Raw genomic sequence first — 25,928 nt, forward strand, 5'->3', positions numbered from 1 at the left:
CATGTGACCTGATAACAACAGAGATAAAAATATCTCTGTGTACATGGTGAAACCAAGTAAGACATCAACCTCCTTCAAGAAGTTTTGAAGAATGAAGCGTTTCCATTCTAGTTAGCATTAAGCATGATTTGGAAAAACAAACGTATGTTTATCAAACCTGCAGGTGACACTAAGTGATGAGGGAGAGAGTAGATAACCTGGCTACCTAGCAGTTCATGAGAACTCTACCTGGAGGTTTTGCTTGAAAGCAAATTCAAGAGGAGTTCACAATACAAGGTTATGGCAAAACAAACAAATACTAATGGTTTTAGGCTCTATTAATAGACAATGCACCCAAATCCAAAATGGGGACAGTCTGGCCAGTATGTGCCACCAACACTGCACCTATACGGTTGTGTTTGTTCCTAAATATTGATAAATTAAATTAAAACACTGATAAACAAAAATGCATGCATGGTAATGAGGTCACCATGAGTGGAAACACCTGGGATACATTCAGGTTGCAGAGGAGCTTGAAGAAAATGTGTCTGAGGATGGCTGCAGATTTGCCCTGTGCCATTCAGGAGGGAGAACAAAGCCTGCCAAGTGGAAGCCAGAGCTTCACTATAACGGGGCTTCGGGCCATAGGCTGGCAGCCTTATAAAGTCATGAGGCTCGTTCACCAGAAGGGCTGGAGCAAAGGCTGAGTGACCGTGGCAAGACATTTCGAAAAAGCTGTCTGCGCAGAAGTGGAAGTGGAGACTGAACTAGACGACCCCTAATGTGTCTTTTAATTCTTATAGTCTATGCTTAGACAATAAGTGTGTGTGTGTGTGTGTGTCTGTGTGTGTGTGTCTGTGTGTGTGTGTGTGTGTGTGTACAGGTCTGTGTTCAGAGATAATGAGAAGAGGAAGTTTTTCTTATCTAAATTAACTAATAACTGATCATCAATCAATAAATAATTTGCCCTGCATTAGCCAGGAATCTTAGAGGAAGGGTCAAAGAGGCGCTGCACTGATACAGGTCATGAATCACTTGTCAATAAAATTACCTTTTCTATTAGTTAGGCATTTGACTAGGTACTGGGAATTATCCAAATAAAAAGAGATGCCTGATGTTTGTGTCTATGTGGAGCGGGGGAGTAGTTTACAATTTTGTAGTAGAAATGAATATATTAAGAGGTAATTTCAACACAGAAGTACAGAAAGGATGCCATAGGAATAAAGGCACGGCCCGCAGATTAATCTGAAAATGTTTCAGTTAAAGAAAAAATTACCTTGGTCCATTTCAGTCTTGGTCCAAACTATTTCTGAGTGTGTTAGTTAATGGGAATAGCCTTGCCTTTTAAAGACTGGAAATCATGGGGATTCTGGAGTTCTGGTCCCTTTTTTCCCCACATCCCAGAGTATGTACTAACTTAGGTGGAGCTGGTGGCTGTGATTTTTCTACTTGTTCCCCCCACACCTTTTCCCCACTTGGAAAAATCAAAAACTCCACTCCATGGATGAGGGGAAAATAGGGGGACTGGCCAAGGAAAGAAAGGGCTGCCGCAGCAACTATGCTAAGGTGCTAGCTGTCCAGCTGGCAGTCAAACAGACCACGTCCCAATTCCAGACCTGGAAAACAGAGCAGCTTAAGACATTCTAATGGAAAATCCACGGGGAAGATCCGGACTCAGCCTTGGTGGGAATACCTCACCCAGAAAATAAATCCAAGCCAGCACTACAAGGGACCACAAACCAAGTCTGGGATGAGAATCTGCTGCTGTGATACAATGTTGGTTGGTGAGCTGGGGCGGAGGGAAGACTATGAAAACGAGGAACAAGGGAGAGAAAAGGACCTTAAGCCATTATGAAACCCCACAAATGGAAGTGGGGGGACCCTAAGGCAGAGCTAATCTATACCCCATTTCACATGTGTTGACAAGTTTTCAAAATGGATAAAAATCTTTCCTTTCTTCTTACATGCCCCCCTTCCTAAGGAATAAAGTGGAGCAGCAAACAAAGGTATAAACAGGAATGAATGATCATTGGTTTCAGAGTGAGGCTGATGTGGCTCAAATCTGGATCCGAATACTTATAGCAAAAAGATCCCAGGCAAGAAGGAATTTGACCCTCTAAGTCTCCATTTCCATACCAATGAAATGGGATGATTTGTACCTCCCTAACATAGTTGTAGGGATGGTGAGAAATAATTTATATATATAGTAACCAGAACTCCGCCCCTGAGTACACAGCAGGCATGCGATAAACATGCCTAATGGAGCTAAGGCTTCATTAACCTGTAATGTGTGATTTGACAAGTATCCAGTAAGGACATTACACCTTGAGGTGGGCCAACCCCATTTTATGACCCATATATAAATCTGTCTATAACTTTTGTGTCCTGAGCCACTAGCTTTTTAAAAGCTAACAAAATGTGCACTTTTAAAGTGCTATCTAGTCTTTGAGGTTTCAATTATACATATGTAAACAAATTATAGTTGGGGAAGGGTAGGAAAACTTACCAGCAGCCCACTCACTGGGCTTTGTTGAACCATGTTAATCATAACACATCTGTATTTATTCCTATTTAAATAGGTTTGCATTTATCCTGGATTGAAGAGTATACAAAGTGATTTTAAATGTTACTACCTTATTTAGTCTAACACTATTGCTCTCTTGAGCTGTGTTTAAAAGTAAAAGAAAGAAACCTACATGACTGAAAGTACCTAGAATTCACAAAACAATATGCCTAAAATAAAAATCTCAGGTCTGAAGTTCAGAAGCATAATCCAGATCTTGGGTTTTGATAAACTGAAGTTTAAAAAGAATCACTCTAAAAAAACCAAAGTCTTTTGGGGGCTGGGGTATGGAGAAGGTCAAGATTATGCCCTGGGGAAAATGCTCAGGGGTTCAAAATACATTTCCTTAAATGAGTAAAATAAACTGCAGCATGTGAAGAAACTTCCTGTGAATATTCAAATTATGAGGCAACCTCTACATAGCAGACAATTTCACTGCCTGAGTGGTTGAGAGTAATTACACTTTTAGAAAAAGCCCCAAACAGCTTAAAGAACCAAAACACAGTAAGTACTATACTTTTAAGTAGAAGATTCTAGGGGGAGAGATAGGGAAAATGTAAGTTACATCTGTGAACAAGGTCAGTCTTATAATATTCGGAGACCCGAAACACAACTACAGCATAATAATATCCTTTAACCTCTTTTTCCATGTGAGAGAAAAACAGAAAAAAACTTTTCATATTTGTTCTGACACTTCCTTTGGAGCAAAGTCAGAGGACTGAGAATCAGTAGGAAACTTCTCTGGAGATAGAGGATTTGAACCATCTGTCTTTAAATTTAATACTACTGCAGGACATCCACAGCTAAACTGTCTCTAAAAGACCAGTAAATGAAAACTTGGTAATTTTTAAAGCAGGTCAGTGAAAACTGGACAGGTTAACAGAGGTTTTGTTGGGTAAAGTCGACTCAAGAGCCCAAAATGCAAATTACCAGCTGCAAGAACAGGCACAGAGACTTCAGTTACTCACCAGGTCATTCAGACTCTTCCCTTAAGAAAGGCCAGTAAGGCTTTAGGGATGGAAGACAATAGAGCACATAGACATTAGGGAACGTACCTTACGTCACAGTGAATTAGTGGCTAAACTTGGATAAAAAGTTGGGATTCCTAACTAACCACAGATCATGTGCTGTGTCATTAACCAGCAAGGTCTTAAGAGAATTTTACCCTCATCCAATGTTACTAATACCTCATGGGTGCTTAAGGAAAGACTCAATTGCTGACAATACTTCCAAAGATTATGGCTCTCAATCTTGGCTACAAAGCAGAGGAACCAAGGGAGCTTTTAAAGATTCTGATGCCCAGACCACACCCCAGCCCAATTAAATCAGAATCCCTAGGGGCAGGACCCAGAGATCACTACATTTTTAAAGCTCCCTAGGTAATTTCAATGTACAACCAAAATCGAGAGCCCCAGGATTAGTCCTTAATAATACATATTTATAGTTTTACCATAATAAGAAACCTTTATCACATGTACATATATGCACAGCACATACGCCTTCACAGATGAATTAATAAATCATAAAGCCACATGTGAAAACTTAATACTGAAGTGAAATTTAGGTAATTACGTGTTCATTTTCAACTGTGAGACAAAATGCCTACAAACCCAAATCACATACACCCCTCCTTCTGATTTATCCCATTAATGCTCATGAAGGACAGACCTTGAAATCAAACAATCTGTTATTAGAGTGGGAATGTGGCTCTAGAAAATGGACATTTTGGATGAGTTATTCAAGCAAATTGGAAGTTGGAGAATCCCCGCGTACCTGCGCTCTGCGTCGGAGCCAAGAGAGATGCTGCATCTGGGCATGGCTCAATGGTACACCAACTTTCTCGGTTTATCTGAAGAAAAAGGAAAAGAGATTGACCTTCAGACGGTGAAGTAGTGTGGGATGTTTATACAGCTGTTGCAAGTATATCTACCACACCAACACTCCTATCTTTTTCTTTAATATTTTATTGCGAAGTGGGTAAAATTATGTCAAGAAAAAACCTTTTTCACAACACAACAAGGCAATCTATACTCAATTAAGACTCTAAAGAAACTGTCAGTAAAAGTTAGGCATATAAAAACAAAAGGAAAAAAGATATACAAAGAGGAAGATCATGGTGCAGCCCAATGGTGAAATAAAAAAGAAAAATAAGTTAACAGGTGAAAAGGATCAAATATTGAAATATGCATTCCACATCCTAGGTTGCAACTCAGAAAATGCAAAAATAATTCCTATTTGTTCAAGAATTACTGTATGTTGGGCATCAGGTTAAGAATTCTACATATATTATTGCATTTAATCCCCACACTAGCTCCAAGAAGTTTGTAATATCTCTATCCAAAGAACAGCTACACTTGGAGGAGTTGCTAAGGTAATAAATGGCAGGACTGGGAATGGAATACAAACCTATGTGATTCTAAAGCATATTAAGAAGCACATACACCCGCCTTAAACCATTTTTTTAAAATTTAGCCTTTACAACTCCAAACCATCTTAACATTATAACTTTCCACTTTCATTAGATTAAAAATAATGTAATTTTTAAAACTACCATTAGAGATTTCAACAGCCCTCTCTCAGTAATTGATAAAACAGGTAGACACAAAATCTGCAAGAATATACATAAAGAACTTGGAAAACATCATCAACCAATTTGATTTAATCAACACATACTGAGCCTTTTACCCAACAATAGAATACACATTCTTTTCAAATGCACATGGTATGTTCACCAAGATAGAATATATTCTGTCATATAACACAAGTCTCAAATTTGAGGATTAAAATCATATTAAACATGCTCTCTGACCATAACAATATCAAATTAGAAACCAAAATCAGAAAGATATCTGGAAAAACACAATATTTAAAAAAATTTAAAAAAAAACTTCTAAAAAGAAATCTTAAGGAAACATTAAATATCAGAAAATATTTCAAGCTGAATAAAAATAGAAATACCACATATGAAAATTTGTGATATACAGCCAAAATAATGCCTAGAGCAAAATTTATAATATTAAATCCTTGTTTTAGAAAAGGAATGTCTCAAATCAGTGATCTAGGCTTCCACCTTAAGAACTCAGCAAAATTAACACAAAGCAAACATGATGAGTAAAACAAAGAGCAGAAATCAGTGAAAGAGAAAACAGAAAAATAAAATCAATAAGATCAAAAGCTGGATCCTTAGAAGATCAGTTTACTGATATCAGTAAAACTTTAACTAGATAGACCAGAAAAGAATTCTAAGTTAAAAATTACCAGTATCAAGAATTTAAAGGGGGACATCACTAAAGATCCTACAGACACTGAAAGGATGATAGGGAAATATCAATATTACGAACAAGAAATACAACAAGTTAGATGAAATGGAAGCATTTCATGAAAGACACAAACTACCAAAATTCTTTCAAAAAGATACAGATAATCTGTACACCCTTATTCTATTAAAGACATTGAATACATAGTTTAAAACTTTCCTGTAAGGAAAACTCCAGGCCCAGATGACTTCAAAGGTAAATGGCACCATACATTTAAGGAAGAAATAATAGCACTTCTACACAAACTCCTAAGGAAAACAAAAGAGGAGGGAACAATATACAGCTCATTTTATAAGCCCAGCATTACCCTGACACCAAAACTAGACAAAGACGTAAGAAAATTATAAATCAATATCCTCAGGAACATAGACGAAAAAATCCTGAACAAAAATTAGGAAACTGAATCCAGCAATATAGAAAAAAGATAAACATCGTGACCAAATTCGTCCCAGAAAAGCAAGGTTGGTTTAACATTAGAAAATCAATTTATTAATAGACCAAAACCTCTCAAAACTAATGATTATCAAGAGATGCAGAAAAGAATTTGGCAAAATTCAACATCTAAAACTCATAGAACACTGAAAACAGAAAGGAAATTCCTCAACCTGATAAAGGGCATCTATTTAAAAAATCCTGATACTTCACTCTGAGATCAAAAACAAGGCAAGAATGTCCACTCTCAGCACTGTTATTCAATAGGTACAGGTTCTAGCCAATGCAGTAAAGCAGAAAAAGAAATAAAATGCACAGATGTAGAATAGAAGTAGTTATTACTTTATTCATAGATGGCATGATTATCTATGGAGAAAATCTCAAGGAATCTACAAAAATGCTACTAGAATAAACGAGTTTAGCAAAGCTGAAGGTTATAAAGTCAATGTACAAAAAAAAAATTAATACTAGTCCTATATATTAGGAGTGAACAATTAAAAATTAAAGTTAAAAACAAAAGTAATACAATTTACAATAGCATCAAGAAATATAAAATAATCAGGCATAAATTTAATAAAATATGAGTAATACCTGTACTCTAAACACTGCAAAACACTACTGAGAAAAATTAAAGCAGGCTTAAATAGAGACACCATGTTCATAGATCAGAAAACTCAATTCTGTTAAATGTTAATTCTCCCCAATTCATCACTACTTGATCTCAAGACTTACTATATATAAAAGCTTTTTTGGGAGATTGGTTCAGGATGGCGGAGTAAAAGGACGTGCGCTCATTCCCTCTTGTGAGAGCACCGAAATCACAACTAACTGCTGAACAATCATCGACAGGAAGACACTGGAACTCACCAAAAAACATACCCCACATCCAAAGACAAAGGAGAAGCCATAATGAGACAGTAGGAGGGGCACAATCAATAAAGTCAAATCCCATAACTGCTGGGTGACTCACAAACTGGATAACACTTATACCACAGAATTCCACCCACTGGACTGAAGGTTATGAGCCCCACATCAGGCTTCCCAACCTGGGGGTCCGGCAACGGGAGGAGGAATTCCTAGAGAATCAGACTTTGAAGGGTAGCAGGACTTGACTGCAGGACTTGGACAGGACTGGGGGAATCAGAGACTCCACTCATGGAGGGCACACACAAAGTAGTGTGTGCATCGGGACCCAGGGGAAGGAGCAGTGACCCCATAGGAGACTGAACCAGACTTACTTGTTAGTGTTGGAGGGTCTGCTGCAGAGACGGGGGTGGCTGTGGCTCACCGTGAGGACAAGGACACTGGCAGCAGAAGTTCTGGAAAGTACTCCTTGGCGTGAGCCCTCCCAGAGTCTGCCATTAGCCCAACCAAAGAGGCCAGGTAGGCTCCAGTGTTGGGTTGCCTCAGGCCAAACAACCAACAGGGAGGGACCCAGCCCCACCCATCAGCAGACAAGCAGACTGAAATTTTACTGAGCTCTGCCCAAAAGAGCAACACCCAGCGCTACCCACCACCAGTCGCTCCTACCAGGAAACTTGCACAAGCCTCATAGATAGCCTCATCCACCAGCAGAAGCAAGAAGAACTACAACCCTGCAGCCTGTGGAACAAAAACCACAATCACAGAAAGACAGACAAGATGAAAGGGCAGAGGGCTATGAATCAGATGAAGAAACAAGATAAAACCCCCCAAAAACAACTAAATGAAGTGGAGATAGGAAACCTTCCAGAAAAAGAATTGAGAATAATGATAGTGAAGATGATCCAGGACCTCAGAAAAACAATGGAGGCAAAGATCAAGAAGATGCAAGGAATGTTTAACAAAGACCTAGAAAAATTAAAGAACAAACACCTAGAAGAATTAAAGAACAGAGATGAACAATACAATAACTGAAATAAAAAATACACTAGAAGGAATCAATAGCAGAATAACTGAGGCAGAAGAACAGATAAGTGACCTGGAAACAGGATGGTGGAATTCACTGCCACGGAACAGAATAAAGAAAAAAGAATGAAAAAAAATGAAGACAGCCTAAGAGACTTCTGGGGCAACATTAAACACAACATTCGCATTATAGGGGTCCCAAAAGGAGAAGAGAGAGAGAAAGGACCCGAGAAAATATCTGAAGAGATTATAATCGAAAACTTCCCTAACATGGGAAAGGAAACAGCCACCCACATCCAGCAAGCGCAGAGTGTCGCAGGCAGGATAAACCCAAGGAGAAACACACTGAGACGCATAGTAATCAAACTGGCAAAAATTAAAGACAAAGAAAAATTACTGAAAGCAAACAAAGGAAAAATGACAAATAACATACAAGGGAACTCCCATAAGGTTAACAGCTGACTTCTACAAGCCAGAAGGGAGTGGCATGACATATTTAAAGTGATGAAAGGGAAGAACCTACAACCAAGATTACTCTGCCTGGCAAGGGTCTCATTCAGATTTGATGGAGAAATCAAAAGCTTTACAGACAAGCAAAAGCTAAGAGAATTCAGCACTACCAAACCAGCACCACCAAACAACAAATGCTAAAGGAACTTCTCTAAGTGAAAAACACAAGAGAAGAAAAGGACATACAAAAACAAACCCATAACAATTAAGAAAATGGTAATAGGAACATACGTATCGATAATTACCTTAAAAGTGAATGGATTAAAATGTTCCAACCAAAAGACACAGGCTTGCTGAATGGATACAAAAACAAGACTCATATATATGCTGTCTACAACAGACCCACTTCAGACCTAGCGACACATTCAGACTGAAAGTAAAAACTCTCCAGAAAGTGGGTATAGAGGGAACCTACCTCAACATAATAAAGGCCATATATGACAAACCCACAGCAAACATCATTCTCAATGGTGAAAAACAGAAAGCATTTCCTCTAAGATAAGGAACAAGACAAGGATGTCTATTCTCACCACTATTATTCAACACAGTTTTGGAAGTCCTAGCCATAGCAATCAGAAAAGAAAAAGAAATAAAAAGTATACAAATTGGAAAAGAAGTAAAACTGACACTCTTTGCAGATGACGTGATACTATACATAGAGAAACTAAAGATGCCACCAGAAAACTACTAGAGCTAATCAATTAATTTGGTAAAGTTGCAGGATACAAAATTAATGCACAGAAATCTCTTGCATTCCTATACACTAATGATGAAAAATCTGAAAGAGAAATGAAGGAAACACTCCCATTTACCACTGCAACAAAAAGAATAAAATACCTAGGAATAAACCTACCTAGGGAGAATAAAAGACTCTTATATGTAGAAAACTATAAGACACTGATGAAAGAAATTAAACATGATATAAACAGATGGAGAAATATACCATGTTCTTGGATTGGAAGAATCAACATTGTGAAAATGATTATACTACCCAAAGCAATCTACAGATTCAATGCTATCCCTATCAAATCACCAATGGCATTTTTTATGGAACTAGAACAAAAAATCTTAAAATTTGTATGGAGACACAAAAGACCCTGAATAGCCAAAGCAGTCTTGAGGGGGAAAAAAAACCGCTAGAGGAATCAGACTCCCTGACATCAGACTATACTACAAAGCTACAGTAATCAAGACAGTATGGTCCTGGCACAGAAACAGAAATATAGATCAATGAAACAGGATAGAAAGCCCAGAGTTAAACCCACGTACCTATGGTCAACTAATCTATGACAAAGGAGGCAAGGATATACAATGGAGAAAAGGCAGTCTCTTCAATAAGTGGTGCTGGGAAAACTGGACAGCTACATGTAAAAGAATGAAATTAGAACACTCCCTAACACCATACACAAAAATAAACTCAAAATGGATTCGAGACCTAAATGTAAGACCAGACACTATAAAACTCTCAGAGGAAAACATAGGAAGAACACTCTTTGACATAAATCACAGCAAGATCTGTTTTGATCCACCTACTAGAGTAATGGAAATAAAAACAAAAATAAACAAATGGGACCTAATGAAACTTCAAAGCTTTTGCAAAGCAAAGGAAACTACAAACAAGACGAAAAGACAACCCTCAGAAATGGGAGAAAATATTTGCAAACGAATCAACAAAGGATTAATCTCCAAAATATATAAACAGCTCATGCAGCTCATTATTAAAAAAACAAACAACCCAATTCTAAACTGGGCAGAAGACCTAAATAGACATTTCTCCAAAGAAGACATACAGATGGCCAAGAAGCACATGAAAAGCTGCTCAGCATCACTAATTATTAGAGAAATGCACATCAAAACTACAGTGAGGTATCACCTCACACCAGTTAGAATGGGCATCATCAGAAAACCTACAAGTAACAAATGCTGGAGAGGGTGTGGAGAAAAGGCAACCCTCTTGCACTGTTGGTGGGAATGTAAATGGATACAGCAACTATGGAGAAAAAATATGGAGGTTCCTTAAAAAAGTAAAAATAGAATTACCATATGACCCAGCAATCCCACTACTGGGCATATACCCAGAGAAAACTGTAACTCAAAAAGACACATGCACTCCAATGTTCACTGCAGCACTATTTACAATAGCCAGGTCATAGAAGCCACCTAAATGCCCATCGACAGACGAAAGGATAAAGATGTGTTAGGGCTTCCCTGGTGGTGCAGTGGTTGATAATTTGACTGCTAATGCAGGGGACACGGGTTCGAGCCCTGGTCTGGGAAGATCCCACATGCTGTGGAGCAACTAGGCCCGTGAGCCACAACTACTGAGGCTGTGCGTCTGGAGCCTGCGTTCTGCAACAAGAGAGGCCGCGACAGTGAGAGGCCCGTGCACTGCGATGAAGAGTGGCCCCCGCTTGCCACAACTAGAGAAAGAAGACCGCACAGAAATGAAGACCAAACACAGCCAAAAATAAATAAATAAATTAATTAATTAAAAAAAAAAGATGTGGTACATATATACAATGGAATTACTCAGCCATAAAAAGGAACGAAATTGGGCCATTTGTAGAGACATGGATGGATCCAGAGACTGTCATACAGAGTGAAGTAAGTTAGAAAGAGAAAAACAAATATCGTATCTTAACATGTATATGGGGAACCTTGAAAAATAGTACAGATGAACCGGTTTGCAGGGCAGAAACTGAGACACAGATGTAGAGAACAAACGTATGGACACCAAGTGGGGAAAGCGGCAGGGGTGGTGGTGGGATGAATTGGGAGATTGGGAATGACATGTATACACTGATGTGTATAAAATGGATAACTATTTAAGAACCTGCTGTGTAAAAAAATAAATTAAAAAAAAAGTACTTTTAGAAGTTTGGATAATTTCCCAAAAATGTAGAGATAGTGAAGGTTTTAGTTCACTGAAGTATTTGTTTTTGTATTGTTAATAGCTTTAGCTTTTGGAATGCTAAAATTAAAAAATTTTAAACTCAAAAATAAAAAACCAAACATTAACTAAAATCCATGCCCCCCCCAAAATAAAGAAAAAAAAAAGCTATATTGTGACTTCCCTGGTGGTACAGTGGTTAAGAATCCGCCTGCCAATGCAGGGGACACGGGTTCAAGCCCTGGTCCAGGACGATCTCACTAAGCCCATGCGCCACCACTACTGAGCCTGCGAGCCACAACTACTGAGCCTGCGTGCCACAACTACTGAAGCCCGCAAGCCTAGATCCTGTGTTCTGCAACAAAGAGAAGCCACCACAAGGAGAAGCCCGTGTACCACAACAAAGAGTAGCCCCTGCTCGCTGCAACTAGAGAAAGCCCACGGGCAGCAACGAAGACCCAACGCAGCCAAAACTCAATCAATCAATTTATTTTTTAAAAAGGCTATATTAATAAAGCCAGTTTGGTACTGGTATAAAGACAGGCATACAGATTGAAAGAACAAGAGAGAATCCACAAATAGACCTTCACAGATATGACCTATTCATTTTTGACAAAGATGTCTAGGTATTCCAGTGAGGAAAGAATAGGTTTTTAACAAATGAAGTTACAAAAATTGGGTGTTCATGTGAAAACAAACAAATAAATCTCCCCCAAATCTCAAACTTTATATTGTCTATAAAAATGAGCTCAAAATATATCTAAATGTTAAACTTAAAACAACGAAACTTATAGAAGAAAAGAGGAGAATGTTTTTTGTGACACTGGGTCAGGCAAAGATTTCCTAGCATGCATTAAAAAAGCATGAAAAAACCTTGTAAATTTGACTACGTCAAAATTCTTTTAAAGTCTTGCTCCTCAAAAAGCATTGTTAGGAAAATGAAAAGGCAAGCCACAGACTGGGAGAAAATATTTACAAAACATGTATCTTCTAAAGGACTGGTAATTAGAATATTAAAATACACATAACAACAACAACAACAAAACCTCTTACAATGCTGTAAGACAAACATGCTTTTTCACATAGGCAAAAGATTTGAATAAACATTTCATCAAAGAAGATTACGAATGGTAAATAAATGCAGGAAAAGATGCTGAACACCGTTAATCATCAGGGAAAAGTAAATTAAAACCACAAGGAAACAACAGTCTACAGCCATTCAAATGGTTAAAATTAAAAACTGGTAATTCCAAGTGTTGCCAAAGATGGAGCAACTGAAACATTGGTAACATTGCTGGGAGAATGCAAAATAGTAAGTCACTTTAGAAAGCAGTTTAGCAGTTTCTTATAAAGTCAAACATATATTTATAGACAACATAGCAATCAATCCCACTGTGGTATTTACCACCCCAAAAATCAAAATATACCTTTACACAAAGACTTTTACTGGAATTTCATAGCAGCTTAATTCATGATAACCCCAAACTGAAAACAGCCCAGACTGTCATCAATGGGTAAACGAATTGTGATACATCATTCAATGCAATAGACTCAGAATCAGAAGGAATGAACTACAGATACAAACAACATGGACAAATCTCAAGATCACTATGTTAAATTAAAAGAAAAAAGCCAGACAAAAAGACTACCTACTGTATGGTTCCATTTATATAATACCTTAGAAAAGGCGAAATTAATACAAGAAAGCGTATTAGTGATTAACAGGGACTGGAGGAAGAGGCTGACTGCAAGGGGACAGGAGAGAACTGTAGGGGTGATGGAAATGTTCCTATCATGACTGTGGCAGTGACTACACAATTCAAACATTTGTCAAAACTCATCAAACTGTGAACTTAAATTGGTGAGTTTTATTGTATATAAATTATATCGCAATAAAGCTGAAAAAATGTATCCCCAAAAGAGAAGTATAATATTTCATTTTAGTTTTTACCACTCCCAAACACCTTAACATTATAATCCTCTAGTTTCATTAACACTGAAACAGTCAGTGGATTCTAAACAATGTAAGTAGGAGTATCCAAACAAATTACCAAGTAGTTGAATATTTATTATGCTCAAAGATGATTTTACTTAACGGTTTCTACAATATCATGTGTACCTACTGGTAAATTTCTGATCTTTGGTGAGAAGATACTAAACTATATTGGTGAGAAGGACCAACAGTTTTACTAAGTATGCTACGTGGGATAAGGTAGAACGCTATGGGACATTCTGTCAAATTACAACTGTGTGACAAAGAAGAAATGCAAGGAATTAGGCTGCGTGCAAATAACCATGAAACAAAACACCAAATCATTCGCTCATTTCAGCTCTTTCACCGGTTAGAGAGGAGAGGAGGTGGGGACCAGGGGCCATCAATGTTTCAATTCCTGGTGTGTTACAAAATGATGCCCAAAATTTGAAAGTTATCTTGAATGGAAAAGAAAATCTCCAGCAGGTTCCCTGAGATTATGCAAAATATCCCCTTTCAAAACACAATCTGAATGTGCCTAAGGAAGAAACCTCAAATTCAGTAATGTTAACAAACCCTATCCACATCTTTCAAAGAACTGAAACAGCAAATTTTCTTTAAAAACAAAAAAATCTTCCATTTAGTGAAGGATTTTCTTACTGTGAACTGCATCTCATCTGAAATGAGCCAAAGTTCACTTCCAGTGAAGTAAGTTTCTCTGTTAACAGGAAAAGCAAGAGTCCAGAACTGCTGTACTTTTCCTCCATGAATAGAGCAACAAATTTAAATGGTAACAGAAATAAAAAAGCAGTTCCTTTAAACAGCGAAGAATGCCAAGCCGCTCTGCATTATCAGGACTTTGCTCTCTCCCCTTCCATGATCTTCAACACCTCTTCAGTCAACATTTTAGGAAACTTTGTTAAAATTCTTTATCTGAGAATGTTTTTCGTCACCTTTTCACACATCATTCCATAGCCAATAAGTAAACCGAACATTCTTGCCTTCAGTATTTGAGGGACTAATACTCTACACTTTTCATGTAATTTTAGGCATTTGCGTGTTACAGAAAGTGAGTTATACATTTTGCAAAATAACATATAATGTAAATAATCCATAAATATTTATTTAAAATAATGTATTACTTAACAAAAATAAAAAGATTTAAGAGTATTACTTAAAATAATATATAATAAATACTGAAAGAAATTAAAATTAAATCAAACCTCTAACTAAATACACTAATTTCTGAATAACAAGGATGAGAACATATTAGCAGTGGGAGGCAATTCCCCATGGGTCTCCCCTTTTTCTGCATGTCTTGTGAGCAAAGGACACTGACTGCCCTTTTGTTCTAGACTACCTTTTCAAGAATGTCTATGTATCAAACAGCCTTGGAAGATAGACATATTGCTTCTTTCTGAAGCAAAGGGCAGATGTGTTGAATCAGAGCAAACGTCAGGTAGGCTTACTGCCCAATGTAAAAATTCCGGTTTCCTAACGTTGGGATTCCTCAGCTGTGACAGAGCATCTACCTGGGCCCCTCCGTATTGCCCCCGTGAGACTAGGGAAGCAGGAAGAACCAACGAGAAGCTAAGCTGATGTTCATGGTGCTTTTTGAACGATGAGTAATAAATTCATCTGTCTCTGACCCAGGAGTTCCCTGACTTCAGCCAGCAGCCATGAAATTGTCAGGCTAACTTGGTACCTTACAAGCAGGGTAAAATCTCAGACCCATCACATTTTGACAAATTAGTCTATATTAAACAGTATTAAAACACTTAAACACAGTGGCAGCCAAAAATCTCTCAATATGATCACACCTATGTGGTGAAAAACTCTAATCTGATTCAATTTTTCACTGAGTGGTTATGCTTGAATAATGATAAAGAGACAACTAATATCCATTTTAATTTTTCTATAGCTTCCTGAATTTTCTTTAATGACTGTGTTACTTTTTAAAAAATTTAATTTTTATAAACGTGGAATAGTACAGAGTTCTCATACACAGGGTCTCACCAGTTTCTTCAATGTTACATAATCACAGTACATTTGTCAATACTAAGAAACCAACACTGGCACACTACTATTAATTAAATTATAGACTTTGGATTTCATTCATTTTTCCAATAATCTTCTTTACTGTTCCAGGATCCAATCCAGGACACCACATTGCATTTTGTGTGTGTATGTGTGTGTGTAATTTTGCATTTTAAGACCTTTATTGAAATGTAATTCATATACTCTAAAACTCACCCATTTAACAGAGTTGTGTAAGCATCACCACTAACTAATTTTAGAATACTTTCATGGCACCAAAAAGAGACTGAGTAGCAGTCACACCCCACCCCAAACCCAGTTCTAGGCACTCAGTAATCTACTTTCTGTCTCTATGGATTTGCCTGCTCTGGACATTTCCTATAAATGGAATTGTACATTATGAGGTCTTTGGTGACTGGCTTCTTTCACTTAGCAAGAGGCTTTAAAGGTTCATCCGTGTCTTAGCATGTATTAGTACTTAATCTTACTGCCAAATAATGTTCCACTGTATAGACATGCCCACATTTTATTTATTTATTCTTCAGCTGATGGACATTTGGGCTGTTTTCACTTGCTGGCTGTTATGAATAATCCTGTTGTGAATAACCATACACAAGTTTTTGGTGGACGTGTTTCATTTCTCTTGGGTATACATCTAGGAGTAGAACTGCTGTATCATATGATAACTTTATGTTTAAAATTTTGAGGAACTGCCAGACTTCCAGAGTGGCTGCACCATTTGACATTCCCACTAGCAACGTATTAGTGTTCTAATTTCTCCACACCCTTGCCAACACTTGTTACTGTTCTTGTCTGTGTTCTGGTTGTAGCCAAACTAGCAGGTATGAATGGTACCTCATATGAGTATATGAGATATACTTCCAACCTTCCATTCTTTTAAAATGAAAAATATTTTTTAATCTATTGGTTACTTTCTAGGAAAGGAAGATTCTATAAAGACACAATGCTAAGCACCCTCAGATTTGTTTCCTTCCTTCTTTTATTAAAAAAAAAAAAAGTACGAAATAGGGACTTCCCTGGCAGTCCAGTGGTTAAGACTTTGCCTTCCAATGCAGGGGATGTGGGTTTGATCCCTGGTCCAGGAGTTAAGATCCCACATGCCTTGTGGCCAAAGAAAACAAAACATAAAGCAGAAGCGATATTGTAACAAATTCAATAAAGGCTTAAAAAAAAAAGTACTAAAACCTTCTGTGTATCAAAACATTGTGTCAAGCCTTAAAAGCAGAAGTAGTAAAAGAACTGAGTCCTCAAAGAACTCATAGTTTATGTGAGACATGGAAATGTTAAGTAAATAAGCGTTCCATAGCATTTTGCACACATCAGGCACTGAAATGTGTGCTGACTTGGACAAGGTGTGCTGTGACCAACAGAAATGGGAATTAGAGTGAATGGGATACTCTAATGACAAACCATACTTGAAATGCTTTATACATTTCTGCCCAGGTCACAAATGTGACATACAGACACTGGGCCAGAATAACAACTCTTCTCTTTCACTTCATACAAGGCATTGCACAATATATAGAGGGGGGAGGTCAGAGATTGCCACGCCCTTGTAGAGGCAGGAGAATTCAGAGAGCTGAGTTTCACAGAAGTTAACGAAGCAGAGGGCTGAAAAGAGAAGGTAGGTCCACAGTGCCAACTGCTGCTGAGAAGTCAAAACTGATAAATTTTTGAAAGGAAGTTACTGAATTGGGCAACTGTGAGGTTTGTGGTGAGTTTGGAAAGAACAATTTTAACAAGACAGGTGATACCAGAATTAAAACTGTAAAACATCTCCTTATATTTCTAAATTCATGGTACTTTAAAGTTTGCAAAGTATTGTCACCTAGATTTGACCTTTTTCCTGTCTCACAAGAAGGCACACTACCATTTTCAAGAAGAGGCCACACACTCAGTGAGGCTAGATTTGGGGATGGTATAGTTGTGTGTGAACTATATTGTACTGGTAACCTTATCTGCTCAAAAGACTGTAAGCTTCTTGAGAACTGAATCCCATCTTTTATTCCACGAATCTCCCAATGAGTAGATGGTAGATGCTTAGCGAATAATCTTTGAATTCCTTATCATCAGTGACTTTACAGAGAACTATAAGTTGGGAGAACCTTCAGGATTATCACTCTGCCTCCCTTTACTAGCTCCATTCAAGGGGGATGGGGGCACATCCCCCTTTAATAAGAGACTCGAAGGAGGTAACACAGCACTTAGAGACAGAGTGAGGACCCAGTTTTCCTCACTTCCAGTCCAGCGCTCTTTCCCCATCCCTGCAAATGTCTCTTCTTATTCTTAACTTTGTCTCAGAATTCATATTTTGTTTAAACAATTTTTAATAGCAATATGAAATTGGATAAGTCTGGCAAATTGCATTTAACATCTCTGGAGAAGATTTGTTGGAAAATAGAGTCAACATTCAATTTAGACCAAAATATTTAGAAAATAAAGTATTATCATAATGCAACAACTAAAATATGGAACTGTGGGTGCCGATATTCTGAACATTGAAATGCTGTAATTGAAAGAAATGTTTTTTGTTTGTTTTGGCTTTGTCTATTTCAAGGAGCCTGCATTTTCAATCACTAACAGTTAATTACCAATGATGTACTGAGAAGGCTCACTGTCTCTAAGTACACAAAAAGCTTCAGGAAATCTGGCAATGATGCAGTTCCAGTCAGTTCCTTCTTTGGAATTAGGACTCATTCACAAACACTGAAAGTAAAACCTATACTGAAAATTAGTAAATTTCAGGTATATCAAAGACTTCCTCACCAGGAAAGGATGGGGAAATCTAGCATAACAAGTCTTCCTAGAACTATCTTGCTGATTCATTCACACGTTGGCCAGTCAGCTTTTGGGGAGTACTGTACCCACTTTAGGCAAGGAACAGTGTCAAGGTACAGCAATAGAAAGACGAATCATGATCCTGATGACAACTGGCACAATAGGTCCCACAGTTTTAAAGTATGAGGGACCTCTCTGTTCATTTAAAATGTCAAGGGTTACATCTGCCTCCACATCCCAGGATGACACACGTATAACCATACGGGTCTAAGGCTTATCAGACCCCATGAAATAACTTACAAACTGGGGACTACAGGTTGGGAAACAGACTAGTTTGTGAAATACAATAGGTAAACTAGTACCTGAAACCCAGAGAGGTAAGGAAGTCTCTAGTATAAAAAAAGATCATTTCTGGCTCACAGATTTGGGAAAAGCTTATTAACTAAGCTGGTGGTATACGAGGTAAGCCCTACAGGCGGTGACGTGTGCTTAAAAGAGAGAGATGGTAAGGCAGGGCACTCCAGCCACGTGACAAAGAGGATGAGCAAACAGTCAGGACGCTTCAGAGCTGGAGTGCACAGCCTTTGGTGGCACAGACTCCTTCAAGAATCTGAGGGACGCCATGGACCCCTTCCCAGAAACACACATGTATGTGTCCAGTCAGTGGTTCTGGAGCACAGCTTTACAACTCAGGGCAGAGACTTTTCCTTAGATGTTTTTGAGGAGCACGAAAAGCCCATGAGTGTCCAGAAGTATAAACTGAGGAAAGAAGAATAATGGGAGATATGGCTTTGTTCTCTACCAGGGTGGACCCCTCTCCCCAATTTTATAAGCAAGGGAGTGAAAAAAAAATCAGTATTATACTAGGAAAACAACTGTAGAAATGTACAGATAAAATCGGACAGTGGGGAGGAAAGAAGCAGCATGGGACATCCAGGACACACAAGACCAGTCAAGAGGGGCCCAGACTGCTCTGGTCTGGAGACAGCGTGTGCCTGGACTGGGGACATGGCCTTTGGAGCACAGAAGCAGCAGCAGGTCAGCAAGCTGGTACAAAGGGCAGAACCCACAGAAATAAGAGAGAAAGAGGAACCAAAAATCCACAATTTAACAGACTTAGGAAATCCAGAGGAGATGATGATGGTGCCTTCTATCTGCCTGTGTTGAGTTTTAAGTGTTAAGATGTCTTCCAAATGGCTAAACAAAGTTATGATTATTGAGAGAAAGGTTGGAACTGGCTTCATCTGTTCTTGAGTAAAAGGTGAAAAGAATGTGTAAGAGAGTAGAGGCAGAACACACCAAGAGAAAAGACACACTGAAGGCAGCACGCATGTTAGATAACACACATCTACAGATGAAGCAGCTTGGAAAGCTGGCTTCTTACAAACATAAACAGCATAAAATTGAGCGTGGATTAACAAAATGAAAATAAATCAAAACACAGTGAGCTACCACATCACACCCGTCTTTGGATGGCTGTTATTACACACACACACACACACACACCACCACCACCACCACCACCACCACCAACAACAACAACCACCTCCAGAAAATAACCAGTGTTGGTGAGAATGCAGAGAAACTGAAACCGTTGTGCATGTAAACTCCTGAGAATGTAAAATGGCACAGTCACTGTATAAAACAGTAAGGGGGTTCCTCCAAAACTTAAAGAGAATTACCTTTTGATCCAGCAATTCCATTTCTGGCTACACACCCAAAAGAATTGAAAGCAGGGACTCAAACAGATATTTGTACACCAACGTTCACAGCAGCAATATTCACAATAGACAAAAGGGGAAAACAACTCAAATGGCCATCAACAGATGAACGGATAAACGAAAGGTAGTACATACATGCAGTGGAATGTTATTCAGCCTTAAAATAAGGAGAGAATTCTGACACATGCTACAACATGGAAAAACCCTGAAGACCTTATGCTAAGTGAAATAAGCCAGTCACAAAAAGGACAAATACTGTATGATTCCACTTATGTAAGATACCTAGAGTTGTCAAATTCATAGAGCCAAAACACAGAATAGTGGTTGCCAGGGACTGGGGGAGGGGAGAAATGAAGAGTTATTGTTTAACAGGTACAGAGTTTCAGTTCGCAAAGATGAAAAAGTTCTGGAGATGGACAGTGGTAATATAATAGCTGCACAACAATGTGAATGTACGTAATGCCACTGAACTGTACACTTAAATGTGGTAAATTTTATGTTATGTATGTTTTCCTGACCCCCCCCCCCCAAAAAAAAAGGGAGTGTGCAGCAGTTAGAGAGAAGCGAGCTTGTTTAGAGAAAAGAAGCCACACAGTCAGAAGGAGCATTGGTAATCTGGGCCAGATGCTACCAATCATGGTCAATGCCATTAACCAGAAGACAAACTCCTTATGCACGGAGTGTGGAAAGAATGTCAAAACATGTATCAGCGTTTTCAACCACATCCTGTATACAGTAATAGCAACACCAAGCAGATCATATTCATGTGTGAAAAATACTGTGCTTATTATATATAAGTAAGCTGTTTAAGATATAAACTGGATTACAAAACATCTCTCCCGCTTTTTGCCCGGTTTCAGAATCACTGATGTGACAGATAAATTTACCCTGGTCTTGGGGCTATTTTTCAACAACTCCCCTGTTTCTCACTCACACAATGAGATAACTTAAAGGCCACACACACTACGTTGCTCCACCTTAAACATTTTCAGAGTGCCTGCTATGGGCCTGAGAAAATGCCAGGCCCTGATTATAAACATGACAACACACCTCTTCTCATGTTAGTCTCTTTTCCAAAAGGTGACTTCTAAGACTCAGGTTTCTATATTACTGGATGATGACCTGGTTCTCTGTACTACCGACACTCTTCTTAGCCAGCTCTGAGACTAGGCTTGGAAGAAGATTCTGATCGCCAGCAGAATTAGGAGACAGACTAGAAAGAAACAGCAGTGTTGAGACTGCTAATAATTTGAGCTTAAGAGAAAAACAAAGATAATGATTAATAATAAGCCCCTTTATCCAGGTTTTGCCCTATGGAATCTCTGAATTATTAGCAAAATACAGGATTGGCAACTGATTGAATGGGTAGGAGAGGAAACAGTTCAAAATGATTCTGAAATTTTGTTTAGCAAGTAGTTGGAAATGAGGAAAACAGAGATTTTGCCATTAAATATTCACATCTTTTGGAGGAATAAGTTACCAAAAACCACTTTCTGGCTCTGACTCCATTTATGATTCTGTAGCTAAAACACAAACTTAGTCCTTTGTCCACGTTCTATCTCCATGACAACCAGACCATGGACACTACAAGTACTGAACATCCAAAGTCCTGGTGAGTTATAGTGCACATGGAACACGGGATAAGAGAAGTTAATTCAAAAGAAATGTCGATCCATCCTGGTAATTTTTCATTCCTGTCACGAAGCCTGGGATCCCTTGTGATTATCTAAACCACACCTAAGTTGCGTTCCCATCAGTCTGAAAATAGAGTTGTACATATTTTCAGTGGAGAGAGAACTCTTGTTTTTGGCAGTGTTTCTGCTACTGTTTATATCTGAACATCCTAATAATACAGCTCATGGTTACACCCAGCCTTCCCAGCCATTGCCTGTATTTACTTCCTCTGCAACTGTCTCAGGAGATCTAGCCAGAGTTACAAGGCTGGAACAAAAGGAAGCAAAAACCCCTCCATCCGGACATGGAAGCCAACACTTGAGTCCAAGTCTTTTCAGGGAATCTGAGTGTAACTGAGCAGACAGGCATAGTTGTCTTCAATCCTTAGCCTCCTTATGTCTTTTGTTTGAAGCAGCATGGAAGTGTCTTAAAGCAAGTAAACTTTTTAAAGGATGTGTATTTCTCTGGAAAATGACACTGGAGTTAAAGACAAACTACTCCTTCTGTGCTTTCACTAATGAGGTCAGGTGGCCTGCCCAAACATCAAGGATGGGGAGGGGGTCATCCTCCTCCGTGAACATTTTTATTCAATGCACACAAAACATGGTTGCAAATCTTTTAACCATTCATCTGATACTCTGAATTACTAGCGACAAAGTAAGTTCTCAAAAAATCATCAGTAACATGAAAAATCATGTTATTATTAGTAGGCAATGTTTTTCCAGGTACCCAAAGTAATAAAACTAGTAAAACAGAAATGGTCCCTGTACTAAAATCAGTTTAAGTCAGCAGTTAATCCTAGATTCCGACTCCCCTCTTTCTGGTATGCTAGTTTTGCAGTAAGTTCCTGTTACTTGGTATCCTCTTGTGTTAGGAGTGGTCTCTTACTCAATGCGCTCATGAGTTAGCTACTGAACCGCGTCAGACAAAGGGTCCTATCATTCACCAACTTGTGAGGTCAATACTAGCTTTTTGAAGGATGCTGAGGAAAATGGGCATGTTGATACCAAAGGGCCTCTGCCAAGAATTAAAATTCTTCCTCATCCCATTCTGTGCACATGATTCATAGTCACCAACCACTTATTGATCATTAGAGCCAGAAGGCATATATGCACTGGGGGAGAGGGGTAACCAATAAGGTGAGGAAGAGAAGTGTGTATGCGTGTACTGGGCTGGGGGATGGCGGCATGGGTGACCAAAGGATACTATCAACCTACACCTTATTATTTAGAAAAAAATTCAGAAAGGAGGTAAGATTTCAGAGGATGCTGGGGGCTGATGATGGGAAGCAAGAGCTGATCTGAGGATAAAGACCAGTGTGCCCAGCCTTAGGGAAATCCTAAGAGATGGCTTTGATGCAGAAAAGCTACCATGAAACTAACTGTACAGAACTCACAAAGGGAACAGATCAGAATGTGGAATAAGCCCAAGAAAGTATGGGTATATAAAAGAGGATGAGAATCTTGAAGTTAATCTACAGTGAATTATTCAGATGCCAATGGGAGGGACTGGAGTTGTAAAAGTGTGATACCAAAGGGATAGGCTCACAATCTAAATTTTGTGATGACTGTCATAATTCATCTCTCTGTTCTTACCCCCATCTCATCAGCACATTAAGTACAGTTTGCATAACATGAACAAATATTAAAAGATTAACTCATTCAATTCACAAAACTTATTGCGTATTTAGTACGAATGAGGGACACTGTTTAGATATAGTGAGTAGATGAAAAAATTACAAACTCCTTACTATAAAATAAAGCAATCTTCCACAGAAAAGGAGTGAGAAAATATACATGATCACTTGAGAACTGAAGTGGCATATACACCCAATATAATTATTTAAAAAAAAAAACCACTGGAGTGGCATGGACATATATACACTACCAAATGTAGAATAGATAGCTAGTGGGAAGCAGCCGCATAGCACAGGGAGATCAGCTCGGTGCTTTGTGACCACCTAGAGGGGTGGGAGGGAGGGAGACGCAAGAGGGAAGAGATATGGGAACATATGTATATGTATAACTGATTCACTTTGTTATAAAGCAGAAACTAACACACCACTGTAAAACAATTATACTCAAAAACACTGATTAAAGACACAAATTCAAAATGGAAGATAACTGGAGACCACTTCTGAATGACGAAAAATCATTCTAAAAATTGTGTGGCAAAATGAATTTAGATGAGATCATGCACCTGTTCAAAGTGTTGTAGAACGAATTCCCGCACTGGGGAAAAAAGTGCTTGTGATAACTTCTAAGACTTCTTCCGATAGAAAAAGTTAGATTTTTAAAAATACGTATATATATATAAATAAAAATTGATATACATATTCATGTAATAAGAGGAATTGGCTGACTCAAGAGACCTAGGGTAGCAAGAAAAAACATGAACTTTGAAAACAATCAGATCTGGGGTTGCATCCTATTACCTACCATGTGTGAGCTGTGAGAACTTTGGAAAATAACTGACTCTCCGAATCTGTTTTTCCACATGTAAAATGAGACAAACACTAGGAATGATGTAAAAATTAAATGCCTGTATCTCATACCCATCCACTTATTACCACTTCAGACCACAAAGCCATTTCAACATGCCTGGACTACCATAATGGCAGCCTAAGTGACTCCCACATGCCGGAATGATCTAAAAAAATAGAGAAGTAACATATCTAAGCAAAGCAAACTCCTCACCATGGCTGTCAAGGCCCAGCCCTCCCAGGGCCTGCTTATGACTCCACCCCGCTTGCTCAGTATTTTCTCATCACAATGGCCCTGCCCATTCTTCCCTACCTCAGGGCCTCTGTATCTGCCGTTCCTTCTTTCTGGAACGCCTTCCCTTGGTATAGCTCCAGCATCTCTTTATCCTCTGGAGAACAGTTTTTTAAATGTCAGCACCTCAGAAAGATCTTCTATCTGAAATACGATTCCCATTATTCCCACAGAACACACTGTTTATTTCTATCAAATCGCTAACAGTAATTTGTACTTTTTGTTTCTCTATTTACTGCCTGTCTTTAAGCAATACGAGGACTTTAAAGACCCGTGTGCCCCTTGGACCTAGCACGTCTGACATCAAACAGGTCATTAGTATAGTTTTCATGTAGAGCTCTCAGTGATGTCACCTTCTCTGTCTCCAAAGCAAAGAATCAGAACCAAACTCACCCGTCTCATTTCAAACTGAAAATAGCGTATTTTCAGGACTCTTTGTGTTTACTTATTTGTAATAAATGCTTACTTTCTGAGAAGTGAACATCTTTCATTGCGTAAGGGCCGTATGGTGCAAAAAAATAATACAAACACAGGTACATCTAAAAAAAAAAACCCTAATTATGTCCTTTATTAGCTGTGGCCTTGTGGAAAAAAAATCACATCACTCAAGTCCTTTACGTTCCTCACCCTGGCTCAGGAGAATCCTCAATCTCTTCATATGAAGGGGCGGGGGGAACCGCTGCTGCCTGACCAGTCAGTCTCAAACAAAATAACATACATAAAAGTGTTTTGTTAAAACTGTAAAACAGCATCTACGAGGCCAATAAGCCTGTGCTACTTTAGCCCCATTCCTGAGGGCTTTCATGCCCCATGAGAGTGAAGAGCACTGAACACTTCAGCACTATTTTAAATGTACCATACTCCTTGTGATACTCAGATTGAGATTTCTATCCTCCCTCCCCTCTTTTCCTTCTTTCTTTTTCCCCCAGACAGGTAAAATCATAAAGAGTCAAGCATATAAAGGTTCTAAAAACTAGTCTCTCCTAAACATGAGGTCAAAAATTTTAAAACATCACTGTGATTTCACAGCGGAAATCACATTTCAGAGAAACTAAAATGAATAATATCTCGGATCAAGTTCAAAATGCCAAGTTGCCCACTGCTCTCAGCCTTGGCCTGGCATATCAAACCACCACCTGACAGCGATCATGGAGGGACAGACGCCACTCCCTCCACAGTCACAACTCCTCCACCTAGCCCCTCGTCCAGCATGGTAGTGTTATTTCACTGACTTCTGTGTCTAGCCTTCTGAGCCGTTTCTTGGCCTCAATGGACCAATGAAAAGAATTCAGGAGTCCCAAGTAATACACTGAATTGATAAATCAGTACAACAGCTCCACTAGTTCCCTGACCAGGGCGATACATTACTACTT

The 25,928-nt window shown here is 38.6% G+C and overlaps 1 protein-coding gene across 9 annotated transcripts in view; it reads right to left on the bottom strand.

The window, feature by feature from the left end:
* AKAP13 (A-kinase anchoring protein 13) overlaps positions 1-25,928 on the bottom strand; it is a 344,114-nt gene that overhangs the window by 90,802 nt on the left and 227,384 nt on the right. For all 9 annotated transcript variants that reach the window (XM_027083133.1, XM_027083132.1, XM_027083131.1 and 6 more), the window contains one exon: positions 4,316-4,391. In XM_027083133.1, the coding sequence (XP_026938934.1) occupies positions 4,316-4,391 (76 nt within the window). The remainder of the gene's footprint in view (positions 1-4,315; positions 4,392-25,928) is intronic.

This window comes from Aethalodelphis obliquidens, unplaced genomic scaffold (genome assembly GCF_003676395.1).
Source record: "Aethalodelphis obliquidens isolate GAN/ISIS:26980383/991018 unplaced genomic scaffold, ASM367639v1 scaffold49, whole genome shotgun sequence".
Classification (NCBI taxonomy): domain Eukaryota; kingdom Metazoa; phylum Chordata; class Mammalia; order Artiodactyla; family Delphinidae; genus Aethalodelphis; species Aethalodelphis obliquidens.